The sequence below is a fragment of the Euleptes europaea genome, chromosome 18 (assembly GCF_029931775.1).
Source record: "Euleptes europaea isolate rEulEur1 chromosome 18, rEulEur1.hap1, whole genome shotgun sequence".
In the NCBI taxonomy this organism is placed as follows: domain Eukaryota; kingdom Metazoa; phylum Chordata; class Lepidosauria; order Squamata; family Sphaerodactylidae; genus Euleptes; species Euleptes europaea.
Window position 1 is genome coordinate 33,869,282 of NC_079329.1, and position 23,029 is coordinate 33,892,310.

The 23,029-nt window shown below is 47.0% G+C and overlaps 1 protein-coding gene across 1 annotated transcript in view; it reads right to left on the reverse strand.

Moving 5' to 3' along the window:
- Nucleotides 1–18,599, reverse strand: part of ATXN7L3 (ataxin 7 like 3) — a 33,832-nt gene extending 15,233 nt beyond the window's left edge. Inside the window, exons 1-7 of the mRNA XM_056863366.1 lie at nt 18,504–18,599; nt 9,595–9,718; nt 7,069–7,201; nt 5,022–5,193; nt 3,031–3,128; nt 2,082–2,104; nt 724–769 (exon numbers count right to left, since the gene is read on the reverse strand). Of these exons, the coding sequence (XP_056719344.1) occupies nt 724–769; nt 2,082–2,104; nt 3,031–3,128; nt 5,022–5,193; nt 7,069–7,201; nt 9,595–9,645 (523 nt within the window). The 5' untranslated portion in view covers nt 9,646–9,718; nt 18,504–18,599. The remainder of the gene's footprint in view (nt 1–723; nt 770–2,081; nt 2,105–3,030; nt 3,129–5,021; nt 5,194–7,068; nt 7,202–9,594; nt 9,719–18,503) is intronic.
- Between the last annotated feature and the right edge of the window lie 4,430 nt (nt 18,600–23,029).

The window sequence follows — 23,029 nt, forward strand, 5'->3', positions numbered from 1 at the left end:
AAGGAAGCCCACAAACAAGACCATTTTTGCTGTGTGGTTTTAAGAGTTTTAATCAAAGATGTATTATGGTTTTATTAATTTATTGTTTACTCATTCACCACCCTGAGCCTGGCCTTGGCTGGGGATTGATGGTGGGCTAGAATAAACAAACAAACAAACAAATAAAATGTCCAGCTCAAGTTCCCTACCTTGCATTTTTATCTTTCTGTCTGGCACATTTCTGTAACAGAACTTTCCAAACTGTGCTGGACATGCTAGCATGCCACAAGAAAAAAATGCAGTCAAGGCCAACTGTTGCACCTCTGTAAGATTTACAGCTCTGGGCCTCATCTCCATGCAAGAACAGGTAGTTCTGCCATGCTTTACAATGGGACGCGGTTACATCAATCATGCCCAATGTCAAGCCATAGCAGAACTTTAAAAGGAGACTGCCCACTGCGCCTCTGTATGAGTGACTGCCCTGGGCTTGCCTCCTTGCAGCACACCCAGATTAGCAATTAATACAGAAAACATAGGATGTAGGCTCTTCTGAGCAGACAACTTTCTTAGACAATCCAAAAAGCACACCTTTTCCATCAAGTGAAGTATGCCTCCAATTTTAATTAAGCAAGCAAGCATGCTGCAGGTACCAGGAGTTTGGGAAACACTGCTGCAGGCCGTATGCAGGCAGGATGCTTTGGGAGGTAGGCAGCGGGTACGAAGCATCCCCCACAATATACTCACCATTTTTATGTTTCATGGACTTGGACCTTCGGGGCGAATTGGGATTCTGAAACAAAAGTGTGAATTAATTAAAAACAAAAAACATTCCCCTGAAAAGACATTCGGCTCTTGAAGAAGCAGAAGAGCTGGTTTTTAAATGCTGACTTTCTCTACCAAGGAAGAATCAAACTGGCTTACAATAACCTTCCCCTCCCCCCCTCCACTCCACAACAGACACCCTGTGAGGTAGGTAGGGCTGAGAGAGCTCTAAGAGAACTGTGCCCAAGGTCACCCAGCTGGCTTCATGTGTAGGAGTGGGGAAATCAACCCGGTTCACCAGATTAGCGTCCACTGCTCCTAACCGCTACACCACACTGGAGCTTGCTTCTACCCATAAAGAACCACAGTGTGTGTGGGGTGTGTGTTCAAATGACCCAGGGCCCTCCACACTACCAAGCCCAGCCCTCCACACCCCACCCCACCCACGAGATCAGTGGCACTGCTGAAGCAACAGCGGATTCAGAGGAAAAGACCCCCCAAGTAGTCAAGCGGGCCAACACAGGAGAAGACGCAAGCGCTCCGGGGTCAAGCTGATGTGTGTGTTAAATGCTGTCAAGCTGCTTCCAACTTACATCAGTCCTACAAATTAATGACCTCAAAAACTTCGGGGAATATTTCCATGAACCATTCCAACTCCCAAGCAACATCCCCACCCACAACGCAGAGTAAAATCTACTAACAGGTCATGCCAAATAGCCCAGGTTATCTTCACTTGGGGAGGGGCCGTGGCTCAGTGGCAGAGCTTCTGCTTGGCATGCAGAAGGTCCCAGGTTCAATCCCTGGCATCTCCAGTTAAAGGAACCAGGCAAGTAGGTGATGCGAAAGTCCTCTACCTGAGACCCTGGAGAGCTGCTGCCGGTGTGAGTAGACAATACTGACTTCAATGGACCAAGGGTCTGATTCCGTATAAAGCAGCTTCATGTGTTCACTAACAGCTTCCCTATGAAATTAGGGAAGCTTAGGCAGTTCATGAGAGACCTTAGGCAGTTCATGAGAGGGAGGGCATCTTGGCCATCTTCTGGGCACGTAGGGGTCGCTGGGGGTGTGGGGGAGGTAGTTGTGAATTCCCTGCATTGTGCAGGGGGTTGGACTAGATGACCCTGGTGGTCCCTTCCAACGGTATGATTCTATGAGGTCTTTGCAAATCGAACGCAGAAGCTAAGACAAAGGCCACGATGCTAAGAGAAAAACAGTCAGGTGGCTCTGGAGAGGAGGGGGAGGGGCTCCCTGGATTCTGGCAGACAACAAAGGCAATTCTTCCTCCCCTTGCCCGTTTCCATTCCCACCCCCCATGCCGAGAACAGTAGCAGTCACTTTACCTTATCTGATTTTCTCTTCTTGGCTGGGAAGGAAGAGAAAAGGCCTATTTTAACACGCCACCAATTACTACCAGACCACAACGGAGCCCCGGACGTTCCCAACTGTCCAGTTCTGACAAAATATTTTCTGTGAGTCTTCCTATGGCAACACCACTCTTCAACCGGCAGCACAGAGATGCAAAAACGACCAGAAAAACACTAGCCTAGTCTGTAAGTTTATTTTTGCTTCTGATTCACTTGCCAGAGAAGCAAGGGTCAAGGATGGTATTTTCACTTTGGCCTTCAAAAAATTTTTTTCCCTTAACAGCTGTAAACCTTTACACTGGGCCCCATACCTTGGAATGTTGAATTCCTCCAAACCACCAATCTTAACCACTACACCACGCTGGGTCTTGCTTCTACCCATAAAGAGCCACAGTGTATGTGTGTGTGTGTGTGGGGGGGTGTTCAGATGACCCAGGGCCCTCCAGACTACCAAGCCCAGCCCTCCACACCCCACCCCAGCCTCAACTCAGCACACGTTCCGACCATAAAAGCTTAACCTTTTTTTCCCCACTAGCCTGTCGCAGGCACCCCAGTTCCATCATTTCACCAGGGACAGCTCAACAATGGGGTGTCACTCATGACAGCTGACCCCCCTCCCTGGTTTCCCACCTCTGTTGCTCTGGCCAGAACAGCTCTTCCCCACCTTGAAACCCAACACGGCAAGACACGCACCTGCAATGAGGCTTCCCCCACACTTGCAGTCTCGCAAGGAGGGAAGGCGCCTTCACTGCCCCGGCTCCTGGGCAGCGGTGGAAGGAGAGGCAGCGGTAGGTACTTCCTGCCGCCCCCCACCCCTGAAATCCACCGCCCAAACTGCTGCTTCATCTCATTATAGAGCTGGTTCTGCCAGAGACCTTCACAGGCACAGGCACAGGCACACACACACACACACACACACAGGTACCTTTCTTCTCGGATCCGTACGACCAGTCGTTATCGTTGATGTCGTCGTTGTCCTCCTGGTCGCTCTCCGATTTGTTCATGTTGTTGCTACTGGCTATCCTACAGCAAAAGAAACAGGCGGGGAGAAAAAAATTTGGCCGATGTGGAGAAAAGCGGGACGAGGGTACAAAGGAGACGGCTTACGAACCCTGTTCCAGGGAAGCCTGAAGTTCCTCTGAGTAGCCTACCATGGAGGAGATTTAACAACAGTGGACAAAATTTCCCCTGAAAGCCCATTTTGGCAACTGCTATTAATCTTAAGAACAAAAGAAAAGCCCTGCTGGATCAGACCAAGGCCCATCTGGTCTAGCAGTCTGTTCACACAGTGGCCAACCAGGGGCCTCTAGGAAGCCCACAAGACGACTGCAGCAGTAGCATCCTGCCCGTGTTCCACAGCACCTAATAGTATAGGCATGTTCCTCTGATACTTGAGATAATAGGTATGCATCATGACTAGTATCCATTTTGACTAGTAGCCATGGATAGCCTGTGATGTGCGGCTACAGGGAAAGATTTGTGGTGTTCTAGAGGCACACTCTCTAGCATGCTGCTACCAGGCAGCTACATGCCATCCCCCCTCCCCAATGTTCCTCGACTGCACTCGTGGCGCACAGCCCCCCCCCACACATCAATTTTGTCAGAGAGAACGACCAACTGGACAGGGTACGAATAATGAATACAAAAGCTTTTATTGGCATTAAAAGGGAAATCATACAGTGAAGTTTACAGTAAAATCATGGTATAAGGGCATGCAGATATCATGCGATAAAATTTACTATAAAATCATTTTATAAGAACATGCAAATCCCACTAAATTTGTTACTTAGTTATTCAGTCCTCACTTAACCGTTATATGGTGCAGAGTAACAATCGCGTTCTCTAATTACGAGTTGAAAAAACCTGGCTACCGAGTCAATAATTATTGGATCCTGGGTGGTCATGAGGTGGGACACCTTAGATTTAGTAGGTAACCATTCCCTATCAGCAAGTAACAGGTCTATGAGCTTAGACCGGCCCCTATTGTAGAGCGAACACTTAAGGAGGATATGTGAAACTGTTTCTATGTCGCCCTCCCCACATGGGCAGACCTTATCAACCGGACAGGGTAAAATGTGGCCAGCCCTCCTGAGTCAGGCCACTGGTCTATGCAGGAAAACTTTGTCATCACTGCGTAGCAGTGGCTCTCCAAGGGAGTCACAAAGAGGTCTCTCACATCACCTGTTACCCAATGAATTGGAGAAACCGGGGACTCAACCTGGGACCTTCCGAAGGCAAAGCAGATGCTCTACCGCTTCACCATGGTCCCACCACCCAGTACTGAGGGGAGGCTGGCAACATGTAGAATATGCCACGTCATATCTCATGGGTTGTGCGCACACAAGACTGAGTGGGGATTCCACTAACATGAGGCTAGGACTCTGCTATCTTTCCTCATACCTGGCAGAAGCAGAACAGATGGTGTAAAATGAAGCTACCTGCCTGATGCAAACCCATCGCAGAATCCAGCTTTTCAGTGTTGCATAGGCACAGAATCATAGAGTTGGAAGGAACCACCAGGGTCATCTAGTCCAACCTCCAGCACAATGTAGGAAATTCACAATTGCCTCCCCCCCCCACATCCCCAGTGACCCCTACTCCATGCCCAGAAGATGGCCAAGATGCCCTCCCTCTCATGATCTGCCTAAGGTCATAGAATCAGCATTGCTGACAGATGGCCATCTAGTCTCTGCTTCAAAACCTCCAGGGAAGGAGAGCTTACCACCTCCCGAGGAAGCCTGTTCCACTGAGGAACCACTCTGTTAGAAAAAAGCAGAGAGAAGATGGGGGCCTTGTGATTCCTGAGACACGGTGCATTCAGCCTAGCTCTCCAAGCCCTCCCCAGGCACATAAGACGCATCCCTTTGAGACTTTGTTTCCAGTTCCCCATCCACACACGCCCCCCTAAGGTCTCACCTGCGATTGGCAATGCGGCTGCTGTTCCGGCCCATCCCGAGGCACTTCTCCAAGTGTGGGGCGAAGCGTGAGGCAGCGATGCTTCGGCTGCAGTTTGGGCAAACGCATTCCTTGTTCTTCCACTGGTTGTAGACCTGGCCGAAGATATCCAGCCCTGGCTGATCCACAATTTCTACAGGCAGGGAAGAGCAGAGAGCCGCGGGGGGCATAAGCAACTCGAGAAAAAAAGGCAGACTGCAGATTTCGAAAGCGATCCTCGCTCCTAGAGCAACACTCAGAACTTCCGTTTAGCACGAAGGAGCTTCCGATCTTTGATATACAACCCTCAGCCCCAGAGAGAAGGCTCCAGAGCATGCAGCAGTTCTTGCCACAAATCATGAACTGCAAAAAGAACATGCCTGTTGTTCATTATACCCTCATCCTGTATCTGCACTCACCCCATTCCACAAAAGCAATTGGGTTGTCTTTTTCTCTGTACCTTAAGGTCACCGGTTCTCACACTGTGTTCCTTGGAACGCTCGGGAAGTTCTGATAGCAGATGACTTCCCCCGAAAGATGCTTGTCCACCATTACCCATCTCCTGCTGCAACACAAACTGCAGAGGAGTCTAGGAGATGTGCTCAGTTCATGGAAGGCAGCGGCGAGGGTCAAAAGCCCTGCATGACCTTTTTGCCCTAAGATGCACCCATGAGCTCTTTCGCATGGTTACTTGGGGGTTCTATGGCAAATAAGGGAATGCAGAAAAGGTTTCTTGAGAGCCTGGCTACACACTGCATTGCACCAAAAGTAGCCACGTGTTAATGTACAATAAAGGGTGCCAGAGGTTTACTTTTATAGTATAACTGTATTCTGTATTGTAATTATTGAGTTTTATATTAATGAATTTTAATGATTTTGTATTTTGGATTGTTGTAAGCCACCCTGAACTCCACTTAGGTGGGGAATGGGCAGGGTAGAAACTGAATAAAACAAACCAATAAATAATAAACAATAGGATGAGCTTATTGAGAAATAGTCAATTTTTGTAATGGTATAGAAAGAAAAATGGGATTAGACCTTATAGAATTGTTTTGTGATAACTCTGAATATTCACTCCCATCTAAATACTAGCCAGGGCCGACCCTCCTTAACTTTCAAGATCAGGGTAGTAGGACCATCCAGGTCAAGGCAAGTTTGTCACTGTGTGCTTTCACACTGTGACCCTGGTATTCCTTGGTGGTCTCCCATCCCAATACTGACCAGGGCAGACCCTGCTTAGCTTCCGAGATCTGATGACATCAGGCTAGCCTGGACATTCAGAGGTGGTTTGCCATTGCCTGCCTCTGTGCAGCAACCCTGGACTTCTGTGATGGTCTCCCGTCTAAATACTACCCAGGGACGACCCTGCTTAACTTCTGATATTGGATGACATCGGGCTAGCCTGGCCCATCCAGGTGAGGGCGTGGAATGAGTACTCTTTGAATATTAGCTTGTGTGAGGAGATGCACAAACTCCAAACATCTTCCAAACTGAGTTCCTAGGATAGTCGCAATATCTTGGATTGGGAAGGGAACTGCCCTTTTCTCAGTCCCCCAAGTCCTTGCAGCTGGAGATCTCTGGGAGTTTAGTCTCCCCTTACATTTAGTAGCCCGAGTCCATTCGTACAAACAGTCCAGAAATGGTTCTTGCAGAGGATGTTTTTTGCGTGTGGCACACCTGGCCCAGACTGCTTAGTTCTCTCTTGATGCAACTTGCCAGGCTTAATAACCAGAAGTTCATTCCAAAGATGGACTTCTATAGCCAAGCCGTAAGCACTTGCGACAGAAGACAAGACCCAGCGCTGAATGCAGAAGTGAGCCAGGAGGAAAGGCACATCGCAAGTAAGAGAGCTCCTGAATGCAAAACAGTAAGCCGCTGGGCTTCTGCAGCCAGGAGTGAATGTGAGTTTAATCTTGAAACTGGATTAGATCCAGCACACCAGAGGCGGCACCCCATTAAATCCAGGCCAGGCTTCAAGCAAGGGAGTAAAGGAAAGACCCCCTCAGTGACAAAACAGGCACAGGCTTACCAAAGTCCTTCATGCTATCAGGATCTGTCTCATCCAGAAAGAAGTAGCCACACTTGACAGCCCGATGCACCTCGAAGCACAAGCCCAGGCAGGCGTCCTCCACCAAGTCAGTATATATATCGTGAGCCACAGCCTAAGAAGAAGAAGAAGAGTTGGTTTTTATAAGGGAGAGAGAGTGACTTGCCCAAGGTCACCCAGCTGGCTTTATCTGGAGGAGTGGGGAAACAAATCAGTTCACCAGATTAGCCTCCACCGCTCATGTGGAGTTGGGAATCAAACCCGGTTCTCCAGATCAGAGTCTACTGCTCCCTTTCTCTACCACTTAAGGGAGACTCAAACCAGTTTACAATCACCTTCCCTTCCCCTGCCCACAACAGACACCCTGTGAGGTAGGTGGGGCTGAGAGAGAGTGACTTGCCCAAGGTCACCCAGCTGGCTTCATGTGGAGGAGTGGGGAAACAAATCCAGTTCACCAGATTAGCCTCCGCCGCTCATGGGGAGGAGTTGGGAATCAAATCTGGTTCTCCAGATCAGAGTCTACCGCTCCAAACCACTGCTCTTAACCACTACACCATGAGACCCCAAAAAGATTTTCCTTTTTCTTCATTCTGTTTCATATACTCGCAGACCAACAAGTCATGAGCAAAACAAATCAATAAATTCACAGAAGTAACCAAACATACAGAAACACAGAATCTAAGGTATAGTAAGTAAAATATCATTAAAAGCCATAGATAAAAATTTTGCCATGGCAACGGTTATATTTGAATCAGTGTCAGCCAATAACAGCTTTGCAACTATCTCTTGCTATTCCAAAAAGATGAAACATTGGGGAAGAGTTGTGGGTACAGGAGCAAGCCTGAACTGGGTTCCAGGGAACAGCTCCACCGGCTCCACTTCTTTTTCCAGGCCCATCCCCGGCACTACAAGAATTTAGGGGGTGACCATTCTCCCAAGGCTGATGCGGGTGGTCCCACAGCCTCCTTCATTGCCAAGAGCTGCTATGGGGCAAAATTTTGAATGCAGATGAGGGGTCATTTAGGCCTAACAATAAGACATGACAATTCTCTCTTTTTCTACCTTGTTCCAAGCTCACCTTGTGCCACTTCCCTCCGGGATAGGCACAGGACTAATTTTAGAAGAGTCTGTGTTAGTTTGTGTGTGTGTGTGTGTGTGGGGGAAACAGGGATGATACACTGACAGATACACAACAAAAAAACAAGACAAACACATCCGTTGCATGGGGAAATTACAGACACCGCTCAGAATGGTCTGCGATTCATGTTGTGTTTCTGTCAAAGAGCCACAGCCAGGCCTGGAAGAACAAGCAGCTAAGCTTGTGGAATCCCCCTCTTTGTTACAAGAACTGAAACCATGTCAACAAGTTGTCCTATTTTATGTCACTTAAATACAATGGGAACCTCTCCTCCCACTGAAATGGACGGGAGCTGCTCTGACACAGCTCTTCTTCAATTCAACGGTGCCTGCAAAGGAAGATTCCCTGCAGGATTCAGCCAGTGGATTTTATACCTGAAGCGTCAAATTACTCCAGAAATCATTTTTTTAAGAAAAAGAAGAAGAGTTGGTTTTTATATGCCGACTTTCTCTACCACTTAAAGGAGACTCCAACTGGCTTACAATCACCTTCCCCTCCTCACAACAGACACCCTGTGAGGTAGGTAGGGCTGAGAGAGTGTGACTAGCCCAAGGTTACCCAGCTGGCTTCGCGTGTAGGAGTGGGGAAACAAATCCAGTTCACCAGATTAGCCTCCGCCGCTCATATGGAGGACTGGGGAATCAAACCCGGTTCTCCAGATTAGAGTCCACAGCTCCAAACCACCGCTCTTAACCACTACATCATGCTGGCTCTTAAAGATCTCGTATGGTTATTTACTTCAATGCAAGACCAAGTATTCCCTCCAGGTATGCCAATTAGAAAAAAGAGGGGGGTCATCTTAAATTCACATAAAAGTTACATTTATGGCCAGTAAAAGTTTTTGGGTATGTAACATTGGGGGAGGTCATCTTACATTAAAGGTGAGCTTCCTTTCAAGTAAATACAGTATTTCAAAGCACCCCATATCATGGCTGCAACACTAAGGAAAGAGTCTGGTGCAAAGTGCATCCTCTAGTTCAGTGGTTCCCAACGTGGGGCACACGCCCCACAGGGGGGCAATTTGATTTTTAAGGGGGGCAATTCGAGAATGAGTTATTAACAGTGAATTTTTTGCATTTCTTATGGTTATAGGGGCCTCATATACAGTGTATAAATATATATTGTGACATACACATTTTTAAAATTAAAATCAGAATGTACACGGTGGTCAGCTGGTGACCATGTCACAGGGGGGCATCAGGATTTTAGAGATGCTTAGGTGGGGCATGGCCAAAAAAACGTTGGGAACCACTGCACTAGTTAGAGGGGTTTTCTCCCCTCCACAATGCCAGCAGTTCAGCCAAAGCCCACTGGCATGGCTCCCTCAAAAATCTTTTGGCAGAAGCCACACCTCAAGGGAAGCAGCTTACCTCCAACTTGCTGTTATCCAGGCCCGACAAAGTCATTTCCTCCATTTTCATTTGCAAATACTAAGGAAGAAGACACCAAGAACGCAGCATAGCAAAGGCCAAGCTGAAACGGGAAGGGATCCTCCTGCGTACAGAAAAAGAAAACATCTTTCGTTCACATAGGATCGCGCTGCACACGCTGCTGCACAACGAAGCAGGGCTTTTGTACGTGTTTGCACAGGCTTATCAACTCTCTGCTTAAGCTGACAGAGACTTACTACGGACAAGTGCAGTGAAGGGAAAAGGCTTATTTTGCTATTAGCCAGTTAGGTGCAGGCCTGTCTTAGAAGCAGAATGCTTAAGAGGCACCCTTGCCTCTTGACATTTGGGCAAACTTTTTCATTAAAATTGATTTTTTTCAAAGCCTTTTAAAAGCAGCTGCCTGATTGGAGGGCACCTCCTAAACTGATCTAAAAGGCCTTCCAGTGGTTTTATCTAACTAACTGACCAACAGTGCAATCCTCTGCAGAGTAACCACAGTATAAACTCAGTAAAAAATCGACGGCCTTAGAGCAGAGTAACTTCACAAAGGATTCCTCTGCAACTGTCACCATCCTGGTAAGGAGTTTAAGTAATCTGTTGGCATAATGCTGTAGGAAGATCGACACTATGCATCTGACTGATGGTTCTCCTGCTGCTGTTCATAAGCTCCACAGTTACGGAGTCAGGGTTTGGGAACCTCTGACAGGCCTAGACCCCGTGGAAGAACTGTTATTGCATCAGCCAGATTCCTCGCATCTTCCTATCACTCCAGTAAGTCTGCCCTGCAGACCCTAGCCACATGGCTCACTACTCCGTGTGGTCGGTGTCCTGTGAAATCTTGGAAGCCAGAGAGGGAACTGACATGATTTCCACTTCAATTCTCATGCCTAACTTTCTTGTTTGTAAAAAGATGATATGAGAAGCAGAAAATCTCAGGATGCTGAATGGTGCTGTGCGCACGGCTCCAAATTCCATAGCTGCTCATGCCACCAAAGAGGTATAAAATCCACTAAACTGGCTACAACTCATAGAATACACTGAAACGGGAGAAACGCGGGGCTGTGTTTATCCATGATTGAGGCAACACAAAATGTGGCGTTCGGCACTAAAATAAGCATCTTCGTTGGTCTGTTTTTAATCACGTTTCTACCCTTACGGATATGAAGATGAGCTTGAAAGGTGCGTAAATGATGCCTCCTGAAGTCTCAAAAGCCACAGGGGATACTGAGTGAGATTTTCAGCGGTTGGTGCTGGAGTTGCCAGGCCCTTGTGCCTTCCACAGGTAGCAAAACCAGAACTACACAACAGAAGTGGCAGAATTGCATAAACTTGCTAAATACGTAAGTCGGCATAATTTTGCCAGCATTCAGCTCTCCTTGACACGGAAATCATTTTCTTCGCAAGTATCCAAAGCCCTGATCAAAACACACCAGCTATCCTTAGACAAAATACTTCACACTAGTTTCTAACCAATTAGCGTAAGAGTTGGTTTTTATATGCCGACTTTCTCTACCATTTAAGGACGAATCAAACCGGCTTACAATCTCCTTCCCTTCCCCTCAACAGATACCCAGTGAGGTAGATGGGGCTGAGAGAGCTATAAAAGAACTGTGACTAACCCAAGGTCACCCAGCTGGCTTCATGTGGAGGAGTGGGAATCAAACCCAGTTGTCCAGATTAGAGTCCACTGCTCCAAACCACCGCTCTTAACCACTACACTATGCTGGCTCTCTACTGATGTTCAATGGCAGGACATTAGTCAAAGGTACAGGACTATCAATCTCATCTCTACACCCCAAAATGACTATACTGAGCAGGACAAAACCACCCCATCCAATCTTGTCTAGAATAGTTTTTTCTGGATTATGCTGCCCAACACACACAGTTACAAAAGAACACAAACTCATACTGTAACCAGTTTAGCCAAAAATATAGCACCTATGACCAAATGTAAATTAGTAACATACCATGAATGAGCAACAATAAACATATCTTCTACATAGGATGTGTGTGAATATAAACAACTCCAAGGGTCGTCACTATTGTGTTCCACAATTTAATGTCGGTCGCATGACCTCATCTATTTTCCAAAACCTTTAACATAGGCTAAATACTACAATACATTAAGCTAGCATAGCTTATAAGGTTGGTAAACCAATGGTAACAAGGTCCATGCAGTTGGTTAGTTTGCCAGTGTCCAAAATAACTTCCCAATGGCCAGCCAACAATTTGTAGGCAGTGTTAAATTTATGTGGCAATCCGTAGGAACGAAACTTACACAGGACAAAGATGACCCATGCAACGGAAAAGACGAACTTATGCGAGGACATGGACAACTCATGTAAAAGAGAGGGGGTTCCGGTAGCCACCCATTTCGCTTAAGCTTCTTCAGTTAAATCGCCATATCCATGCTATTGCTTTAAAAAAATAAAATGTCCAAATCCGACAAACACTCTTTCAACGGAGATGCTGACTACACATGAACACATGGAGCTGCCTTATACTGAATCAGACCCTTGGTCCATCGAAGTCAGTATTGTCTACTCAGACCGGCAGCGGCCCTCCAGGGTCTCAGGTAGAGACCTTTCACATCACCTACTTACCTAGTCCCTTTAATTGGAGATGCCGGGGATTGAACCTGGGACCTTCTGCATGCCAAGCAGATGCTCTACCACTGAGCCACAGCCCTTCTAGCAACCTTCCTTTGGCCACAAACCAGAAAGCCAGCTATTACCCCCCCCAACAGCAATGCCCCAGCCACTAGGAAAGGCCAGGGCTATGTTAACAGACTGTATACATGCAGCAACAAAGTTCTCTGACCAATCCAATAGACGATACAAAAAGCTCCAACTGACTTGGACCACAGACTCTTCCATACAGAAGCCAGAACGACCAAGGGGGAGCAACGGCTCTACAGAACCACATATTTAGAAGGGACAAAGGATGGCCCCGTTGCCAAGAGCAATAATTCATCCCAAGAGTCACAGCGGCCCTTTCTTTTCAATTTGTACTGTGTTGGACCAAAGCTGACTGTGTCTACTTCCAGGATTTTCTGCTGACTCACCCTCTCTCTCTCCCCAAGAACCTCCAGGCCCCAGGAAAAAAAAGTACAGGAGGAGGTGCCCACAGAAGAGGAAAGGGGGAAAATTGAGTCGTCACAGGCTGCAAGGAACCTCCCAAGTTCATTTGTGGCTCAAAGGGGGCTTCATCCCCCCCATTTTCATAGCACATGTAGGAATGATCCCTTGGACTCTAGCTGAAGAGGGAGGACTGGACAGCAGAGAAATGCATGATAAGATCTGAATTTATTTAAAAAGCAAGCAGATTTCCTTGTTCCGTTACTGTTTAGCTGAAAACTTTAAAGAGTTTTTAAAACATGAAGAACATTCAACTAGCCAGCCTTCAACTCAGTTAAGCAACATCTATATATGTACATCTAATTTTATACAAACACACATACATATATATTTTTCTCCAGAATATCCAAATTCAAGTAAAAAACAAACAATGGAGCAGCTCCAAAGCTTGCTTCCAACGTTTTAAAGATTAGCCAGACTAAGGAAATTTACCTTTTCAACTGGTTCTTACATTATAAAGCTGGTGTTTGACCCTATAAGGCCTTCATAAATATATATTTTTTAAACTAAATGTAATACACCCGTTACAGGGTTGTCTGAACACCTAGCCATCTTTGCCCTTACAAATTTGATGCCAGCATCTAAGAAACTGCGGTTTTGTTTTTTAATGTTGGGTGTTTGCTTATCTGTCGTTCCTCCTTTGCAAGGCTGGTGTCTCAAAACCTGGATTCCCCCCACCTTTCCTGACCCTGAAACCAAAAAGAAGGATTTAGCTGGGTGGACAATGCCACACAGATGCACGCACGTACAATCTCACAATATTCCTACACTATTCCCACACCCATTTCTGGGACGAGGCTTAAAGCGGAATGCGCACAGACAGACCTTGCTGAAGTTATGGGAGATTCTACCCCCATGCTAGAGGCACATGGAGTGAATTTTTTGTGTGCGAAAAATCACACACAAAAAACAGTTGTCTTCCCTCTTTTGTCATGTTCCAGCATGGGCTTCCTTGTGAAGCAGGCCCTGCAAAGGGGAAAGTCACAAATGGGAGTTTTGAACACAGGGAGGGAGGGAGGGAGGGAAACAGAAGGCCCAAGATGAACAGTCTGGCTTGCAGGGCCCGCCAGTAACTTGGGGCTCTCCCTGGATTCCCTATTGTTAAGAGATGGGCTCCTTTTAACACCAGATGTAGCCTTCATTAGCCTAACAAAGAACGGAAAGAAAAACCAGTCACTGTGGGACCCCTGTAATGTCCACTGAGTATCTGTGGCCGGCCATCTGGAATCAGAACCGTTTCCCCCATTCTATCCCCGATCTAGACAAGGTGCTGAAAGAGAGGGTTCCAATGGAAAATGGCTGTCTTATTAGGGCTTCCCCGCAGATCCCTAAAATATATGGGAATAAACACTGAGGTGAGCTAGCTTGCCTCACAGGGCAGCCTACCAGAAAGGCGGGGAGTAGATAAAATTTGTTGACTTTATTTGGCTATTTTGCGTATATGCTGGCTGACAGCAACCCGTCCCAAAGGTTAGCTTGGACACATACTGTACTAGATCATCATACTGTTTTCTCCAACCCCTCAAACACTGCACCCCAAACCTGCCCCTTCTCAAACAGCTCCTCACATGCAGACTTTAACCTGCTCGCTGACCCATGCTTTCCCCCCGCCAATGATATTCCCTCCGCACCCTCACTGCCATCTACCTACTCTGTTCAGCAAACACTTCCTTCCTTTTGGAGGTGGGGCAAGGAAAGAATTCAGCCCCACATTTTTCTCCCTCAACTGTGTCCTGAATTTAGGGGTGGTTCTCAGAAAGACCAGGCAGTGGTCAAAATGCCTCCTTCCATTCTCTTGAAACATCTTTTAAGCCCAGAATGGAAGGTGTTGGCTAAACAGGAGTTTGAAAGCGTCAGCATACCCCTGTCTCACCTGCTCTCTAACCCAAGATGCTTTGGGCTAGGTGGGGCCACAATGACCAAGCAGTGAAGAAAATGCAAGCCGGACTGTGCAGAAGCTTCCTTGCCAGAGCTGGGCACCAGATGCCCACCGGGGGGGGGGGGGAGAGGAGACAACGGCACTCTTCAAAACAAAATACTCACTTTTATGTGCCTGGTGAAAATTCAGCTTGTCTTATTCTTTCTTTCTTTTTTTAAAAAAATATAAATTTTGTATATTGGGGTACAGAAAAAGAAAACGGGAAAAAGAAGGGGGGATCAAATGAAAAATATGTCTGTGTCCAAGCTTCAATGTAATAATACATACATGCATCGATCATCTACTTTGATCTCACTCTACTGAGTTCTAATACTAGTTATTAATTAATACTAAATATTAATTTACAGTTCTTCTAAATTACATTATAAAACAGAGAAGTTGGGAGCACTTGATTAGTAATTGCTAGTCAAATGGAGGCTATTACGTTACTATAGGTTTATACCCTTTTTTATATCAATAAGCAAGAACTATAATCTTCAAGTGCTAAATACTAAATTAACATTCTACCTCTATACCCACAGAAAAGCAGAAGTGCTTAGAACATATGAGCATTGTCTTATTCTTTCTAAGGATGAAGCCAAGGGTGGTTTTTAACAAATCAGTTTCTCCAGACTAGTCCATTTTGCTCAAACATGTGGCCTGCTTTGTACCTGTGCCCTCATTTGCCAAGGACCATCACTGAGCCTTCACTGGCAAATCCATTTGCTTGTTTGTCATTATACAGCACTTCTATGTATCTCTCAATCTAGGGCATTTTCATCCCTCGCTTCCTACAAAGGAGATTAGGCTGACATAACACACTTTGGTCCCTTCCCCTGTTTCAACCTCGCAACCACCCTGTAAAGTAGGCTAGGTAAAAAAAGCGACTGGCCCAAGGTCACCCAACAAGCTTCAAGCACGCGTTGGATTTGAACCTGGGTCTCCCAGGTCCTAGTCCCGTATTCTAACTACACTGGCTCCTAAATCCAGAATACTATTCCCCTTATCAGAATCCTTTCCCACCGTTGCCCCCCAACATTAGATCCAGCTTCTATCAAAGCAGAACCACATCTCCCTTTTTCCTTGCCCTGCCCTCATGCGTCAGCCATAATTCCTCCCCTAACTCAGCCCCCACCCCCAGGTCCAGACTCAACCTGACAAGACAGAAGTTGTCTGGGTCACTAGAAAGGCAGACCGGGGATTAGACACCTCTCCTGTCTTGGATGGAGTTAATACTCCCTTTGAAAAGCCAGGTTCATAGCTTGGGAGTGCTGCTTGACACCTAAGAAAGCCAGGTGCTTTCGCCCAGTTTGGGCTGGCATGTCAGCTGCATCCGTTCCTCACTCAGTCAGATCTAGCCACAGTGATCCATGCCTCAGTTACATGTAGGCTGGACTACTGCAATGTGCTCTGTTTGGGGCTACCCTTGAAGTATGTTTGGAGGCTGCAGCATAACACTGCAGCTAGACTGCTGGTCGGGGCCAGGTATCGGGAGCATAGGATCAGCAATTACTCTGGCTCCCGAGCCCAAATCAAGGTGTTGGTTTCGACTTTTAAAACTCTACATGGCTTGAGACACGGGAATCGACACACCATCTTCTCCCCCACGTTCCTGCCCAAGAATTAAGATCACAAGGAGAGGCCCTCCTGACTGCCCCACCCATCACAGAAGCTAGCCTGGTAAGCACAGGAGAGAGGGCCTTTTCAGTGGCAGCCCCGCAATTACGGAACAACCTCCCCAGAGAGGTGCCCGTGGCCCCCTCACTTTTGATCAGGAGGCAGCTGATTAGTTTTATTTAGGACTGCATTTGATTAATTTAGCTTTTATTTACTGGCAGTCCTGAGATTTTAAATTGTGTTTTTTTTATAATCATCGTTTTATTTACGCCGTAAGCTGCGTTGAGTTAGAAAGAAACAAGGTAGAGAGGTGGCTAACAAGTGTTACGAACAAAGAAATAAACAAACCTCCAAGACTTACTCAACCCGTCCTTGCTTACCACCCTCCTCGCCACCCGCAGGTTCCCCCTCCCACTTATACACACTTACTAGCTCCCTACTTCAAACTTGCAGTTCTCTCCTCAATTACGCCCCTTAGCTACTCGGTACAACGTCTTCCAACCCCTTCTCTCCCTTACCATTTATTACTCCATACATACTAAGAATTTCCACCCCCACTTACCACCCGCATCCCCCACAAACAACCTGAGTAACCACCCTCCCTGCTCATGCCGACTCGTTCAGGAACAGAACCAACGTTTTGGTGGATCAAACCTCTCTAGCCCAGCATCCTGTTTCCAACAGTGGGCAGCCCGGGGAGGGATGCCAGGGGCCAGGGCTCGGTTCCCCCTCCCCGCACGGAATCTGCATCCCCACCACCTGGCACTTAGAGGCAAGATGCCTCTTTAAACGGAGGAGACACCGCATTGCATCTGAAGCCGTGGGCTCCCATCCAGGGAAAGCCTCACAGGGGATAAAACCTTGCTAGCCGTTCGTGTGCCACCAGACTCCTGGGTCTTCTTCCTCTCCAGTCATCAGCTGGGACGGTGAACCGGCAGACGCGTCTGGCGCAAACTGATGCCACCCTTGGAACGCCGGAGTTGCTCTGCGGGATCAGGCCAAAGGTCCTCCTAGGCCAGCGCTCTGACTCGTTAAAGAGCAGCCTGCCAGAGGCTTCTGAGAAGGGTGCAAACGGGGTGTGCGCGCGTGCAATGCAATTTCCCCACTACCAGTGGGAGAGAGGTATACTGCCTCTCTCCATGGAGGTTCCACCCAGCTCTACTGCCCCGGAACCTGTCCCCACCCCCTTTGCAACCAGCGCTCTGACTCGCTAAGAGCAGCCTGCCAGAGGCTTCCGAGAAGGGTGCAAACGGGGTGTGCGCGCGTGCAATGTAATTTCCCCGCTACCAGGGGGGGAGAGGTATACTGCCTCTCTCCATGGAGGTTCCACCCAGCTCTATTGCCCAAGAACCGTCCTCCCCCAGAACCTGTCCCCGCCCCCTTTGCAACCAGCGCTCTGACTCGCTAAGAGCAGCCTGCCAGGGGCTTCTGAGAAGGGTGCAAGCGTGCAATGCAATTTCCCCGCTACCAGGGGGGGAGAGGTATACTGCCTCTCTCCATGGAGGTTCCACCCAGCTCTACTGCCCAAGAACCTGTCCCCGCCCCCTTTGCAACCAGCACTCTGCCTTGTTAAAGAGCAGCCTGCCAGAGGCTTCTGAGAAGGGTGCAAACGGAGTGTGCGCACGTGCAATGCAATTTCCCCGCTACCAGGAGGAGAGAGGTATACTGCCTCTCTCCATGGAGGTTCCACCCAGCTCTACTGCCCCGGAACCTGTCCCCGCCCCCTTTGCAACCAGCGCTCTGACTCGTTAAGAGCAGAAGCTTCCAAGAAGGATGCAAATGGGGTGCGTGCAATGCAATTTCCCTGCTACCAGGGGGAGAGAGGTATACTGCCTCTCTCCATGGAGGTTCCACCCAGCTCTACTGCCCAAGAACCGTCCTCCCCCGGAACCTGTCCCCGCCCCCTTTGCAACCAGCGCTCCGACTCGTTAAAGAGTCTGCCAGAGGCTTCCGGGAAGCATGCAAACCAGGGGGGGGCGCTGCAATGCAATTTTCCCGTCGCCCGTGGGGGGGGAAAGGTATACTGCCTCTGAGCAAGGAGGTTCCACCCGGCTCTCCTGCCCAAGTATTGCCCCCCCTTTGCAACCACAAAGTACACCGCCCCCCGCATCCCCCCGCCCCCGCCCCCCCTGCAGCCGCCCCCCTGCTCCCATTCTGCCCGCCCACCCCCACCCGGTGGAAAAACGACGCCCCCCTCCCCCCTCCGTCTCACTCACCCCACGCGCCCAGGCCGGGGGGATGGGAGGGGGCCGCTCACACCGGGGCCCCTCCGCCCCTCCGGCCCACGCCGGCCCCCCACCAGGCGGCCTGCCGGGCCCCAGGCGACGCAGCCATGCCCCCTCCCCGCCGGGCCCCGGCGGCAGGGCCAGGACGCCAGCAGGAGGCGCGCGAGAGTCGGGGCCGCCCGGCCCAGCCGCTCTTCTCCGCCGGCCGAAGGCGCCGTGAGGGGGGCGGGCGGGGGGGGGCACCTTCGGCGAGAGGCGCGCAACCGAGCTTAGTGGCTCCGGCGAGCGGGCGGGGGGCGGGGCCGAAGCGGGCCCCCCAATGGCGGGGCTGGAGGGGTGGGCGGAGGAGGCCAATGGCCGACGCCTCTTTCTCCGCCCCCCCTCCCTCCCTCCGTCCCTCCCTGCTCGCGCTGTCATTCAAGGCGGCGCCGGAGGAGCGCCCCGCCCGCGCTACATTGTTGCCAGGGCGCGGGACGTCACCGGGTTCCAAAGGGGAGGGAGGAGGAAGGGAGAGGGTGGGGGGGGGATTGTAGCGGGGACCCCTCGTTTTGGACGTGGGGGGTCGCGCGCACGTTCCGCCTCCGCTCGGTCTGGCAGCATGTAAGTTGGGGGGCTGGAGCCACTCCCCACTGTTTTCAAATGCCAGGACTTATTAATATAAATATAAATATATGTAGACATCTAAATATATAAATATATATCTACAAGTATATACACTATATCTACATTTATGTGTGTGTGTGTGTGTACACACCTATATATACCTATATATCTATATATAGACCTATATACACACCTATATACATGTATACATATACATACATACATACATACACATACATATATATGTGTATATATATGTATATATGTATAGGTACATAGGCGTGTGTGTATATATAGGTGTATATACACTATATCTACATTTGTGTGTGTGTGTGTGTACACACCTATATATACCTATATATCTATATATACCTATATACACACCTATATACATGTATACATGAACATACATATACATACATATACATACATATATACATGTGTATATATGTATACGTATATAGGTGTGTGTGTGTGTATAGGTGTATACACACTATATCTACATTTATGTGTGTGTGTGTGTACACACCTATATATACCTATATATCTATATCTATATATACCTATATACACACCTATATACATGTATACATATACATACATACATACACATACATACATATATATATGTATGTATATGTATGTATATATGTATATATGTATAGGTACATAGGTGTGTGTGTGTGTATATAGGTGTATATACACTATATCTACATTTGTGTGTGTGTGTATACACACCTATATATACCTATATATCTATATATACCTACACACACACACACACACACACATATAATATGTATGTATGTATGTATGTATGTATGTATAGGTATATAGGGGTGTGTGTGTGTGTGTGTGTGTGTGTAGGTGTATACACACACAAATAGATGTACATTGATGTATATTTATATTTCTTAAGCTACAAATATATTTTATATTTATATACATTATATATTACATCTTTAGATTACATATTTATATTTTAGATATTTATATTTATATATCTTTGTATAAACATAGACATATAGAAATATAATTGAAATATACATATATATATATTTTTCAAGAGAATTTATTAAGAGAAAATGAGAATATAACAATAAAAGAAAATGGAAATATTACATTACTAAAATACTCATAATACAAATTATTGAATATATATATGTGTGTGTGTGTGTGTGCATGTATGTGTATATATATATATATATGTATAAATGTGTCTATATAAATGTATTGCTCTATCTACAAACATATTTAGATAGATGGATATAACTAGATATATATATTTAGGTATATGTATTTAATTTTTTGTTGGTTTTTTATGTATCATTGCTGCTGCTTTGTTTAGAGTGTTTTGTATCTTTGTGTGTGTATGCATACACAAACACATACACGTACTAACCTTGCTTCAGTGTCTCATTGTGACAGAAAAGCAGCATAGAACAATTGAAAATAACAACTGATCAGAAACTTTGGTTCTTGGTTGAATAACTAACCACTAAAGAAAAAATGCTACCCTCATCCATACATGCTCTCAGCCAAACACAAAAACCACATGTGCACCCAGCTTCGTAACCATAGCAGAAATTATATATATATATAATCACGTGGAGTGAAAAAAAGGTCTGCCAGATTTTCACACAATTATTTATAAAGCTTATAGTTGCCGAGATACTTCTCAATAGAATAAATGAAGTGACACACACTTTTAAAAATGCCCTCATAGGGGGAAAACTGTGGGACTGGGCAGGACCTTGCAGGTGGCAATTTGATGGGTCAGATTTAGGGATGTGTTTATACATTTACACTCTGCTTTTCTCCCCAGGTGAGGACCCAGTGCGCTTACATCATAGCATCATAGAGTTGGAAGTGACCCCCAGGGTCAGCTAGTCCAACCCCCTGCACAATGCAGGAAATTCACAACTACCTCCCCCCCTCACACCCCCAGTGACTCCTACTCCATGCCCAGAGATGGCAAAAAAAAAAAATCTGGTCCAGGATCCCTGGCCAATCTGTAGGGTTGCCAGGTCCTTCTTCCTCACCGGTGGGAGGTTTTTGGGGCGGAGCCTGAGGAAAGGGCCAGGAGAGCCAAACACTGATTCATCCCTTCCTGCCCTCTCTCTCATGATCTGCCGATATTCACAGAATCAGCATTGCTGACAGATGGCCATCTAGCCTCGGCTTAAAAAACCTCCACAGAAGTATAGACCACCACCTCCCGAGGAAGCCTGTTCCATTGAGGAACCACTCTGTCAGGAAGTTCTTCCTAATGTTTAGTCGAAAACTCTTTTGATTTAATGTAAATCTGTTGGTTTTGGTCCGACCTTCTGGGGCAACAGAAAACAACATCATTCTCTCTTCCATGATATCCTCACAACCCCACCCTGCGAGGTAGGTTAGGCTGTGTGTGTGACTGGCCCAAGGTTATCCAGTGATCTTCCATGGCAGAGCAAGGATTTGAACCTGGGTCGGCCAGATCCTGCTCCGACTCTGTAACCACTACAGAACGCTGTCTGTCAGCCCTCTCTGGTTGAGAGTTCCAGACTGGCATGCCGCCTCTCTTCAGGAGATGGGAGAGAAGACTACAGAGAGTATGCCAACAGCATAGATTGTGTATTTCTCTCCCTGCACCTCAAGCCAGTGTTGAGAAGCTTGGCTCGAGTTTTTAGTTATTAAAAGCAATGTCCAGCAGGCAGTCATCCACTTACTAGGCCCTGCCTCTGAGTGCCACCTGGGTGTGTGTGTGTTAAGTGCCGTCAAGTCGCTTCCGACTCATGGCGACCCTATGAATGAAAGTCCTCCAAAATGTCCTATCTTTGACAGCCTTGCTCAGATCTTGCAAATTGAAGGCTGTGGCTTCCTTTATTGAGTCAATCCATCTCTTGTTGGGTCTTCCTCTTTTCCTGCTGCCCTCAACTTTTCCTATCATGACGGTCTTTTCCAGTGACTCTTGTCGTCTCATGACGTGACCAAAATACGACAGCCTCAGTTTAATCATTTTAGCTTCTAGGGTCAGTTCAGGCTTGATTTGATCTATAACCCACTGATTTGTTTTTTTGGCAGTCCACGGAATCCGCAACACTTTCCTCCAACACCACATTTCAAAGGAATCTATTTTCTTCCTATCAGCTTTCTTCATTGTCCAGCTTTCACACCCATACATAGTAATAGGGAATATGATGGCATGAATTAATCTAGTCTTGGTGGCCAGAGTCACATCCTTACACTTCAAAATCTTTTCTAGCTCCTTCATGGCTGCCCTTCCCAGTCTCAATCTCCTTCTAATTTCTTGGCTGCAGTCTCCCTTTTGGTTGATGGTGGAGCCAAGGAATAGAAAGTCTTGAACAATTTCAATTTCCTCATTGTCAACCTTAAAGTTGTGTAATTCTCCTGTAGTCATTACTTTTGTTTTCTTGATGTTCAGCTGCAGTCCTGCTTTGGCACTTTCTCTTTTAACTTTCAGCAGTAGTTGTTTAAAATCTTCACTATTTTCTGCCAATAATGTAGTGTCATCAGCATATCTCAAATTATTAATGTTCCTCCCTCCAATTTTCACTCCACCTTCATCTAAATCTAATCCTGCTTTCCTAATTATATGTTCTGCATATAGATTGAAGAGATAGGGAGATAAAATACGTCCTTGTCTGACACCTTTGCCAATTGGAAACCATTCCGTTTCTCCATATTCTGTTCTAACTGTGGCCTCTTGTCCAGAGTACAGGTTGCGCATCAAATCAATCAGATGTAGTGGCACACCCATTTCCTTTAAAACCAGCCATAGCTTTTCATGATCCACACAGTCAAAAGCTTTGCTGTAATCTATGAAACACAAGCTGATTTTCTTCTGAAATTCTCTCGTATGCTCCAGTAACCAGCGTATATTTGCAATATGATCTCTAGTGCCTCTTCCTTTT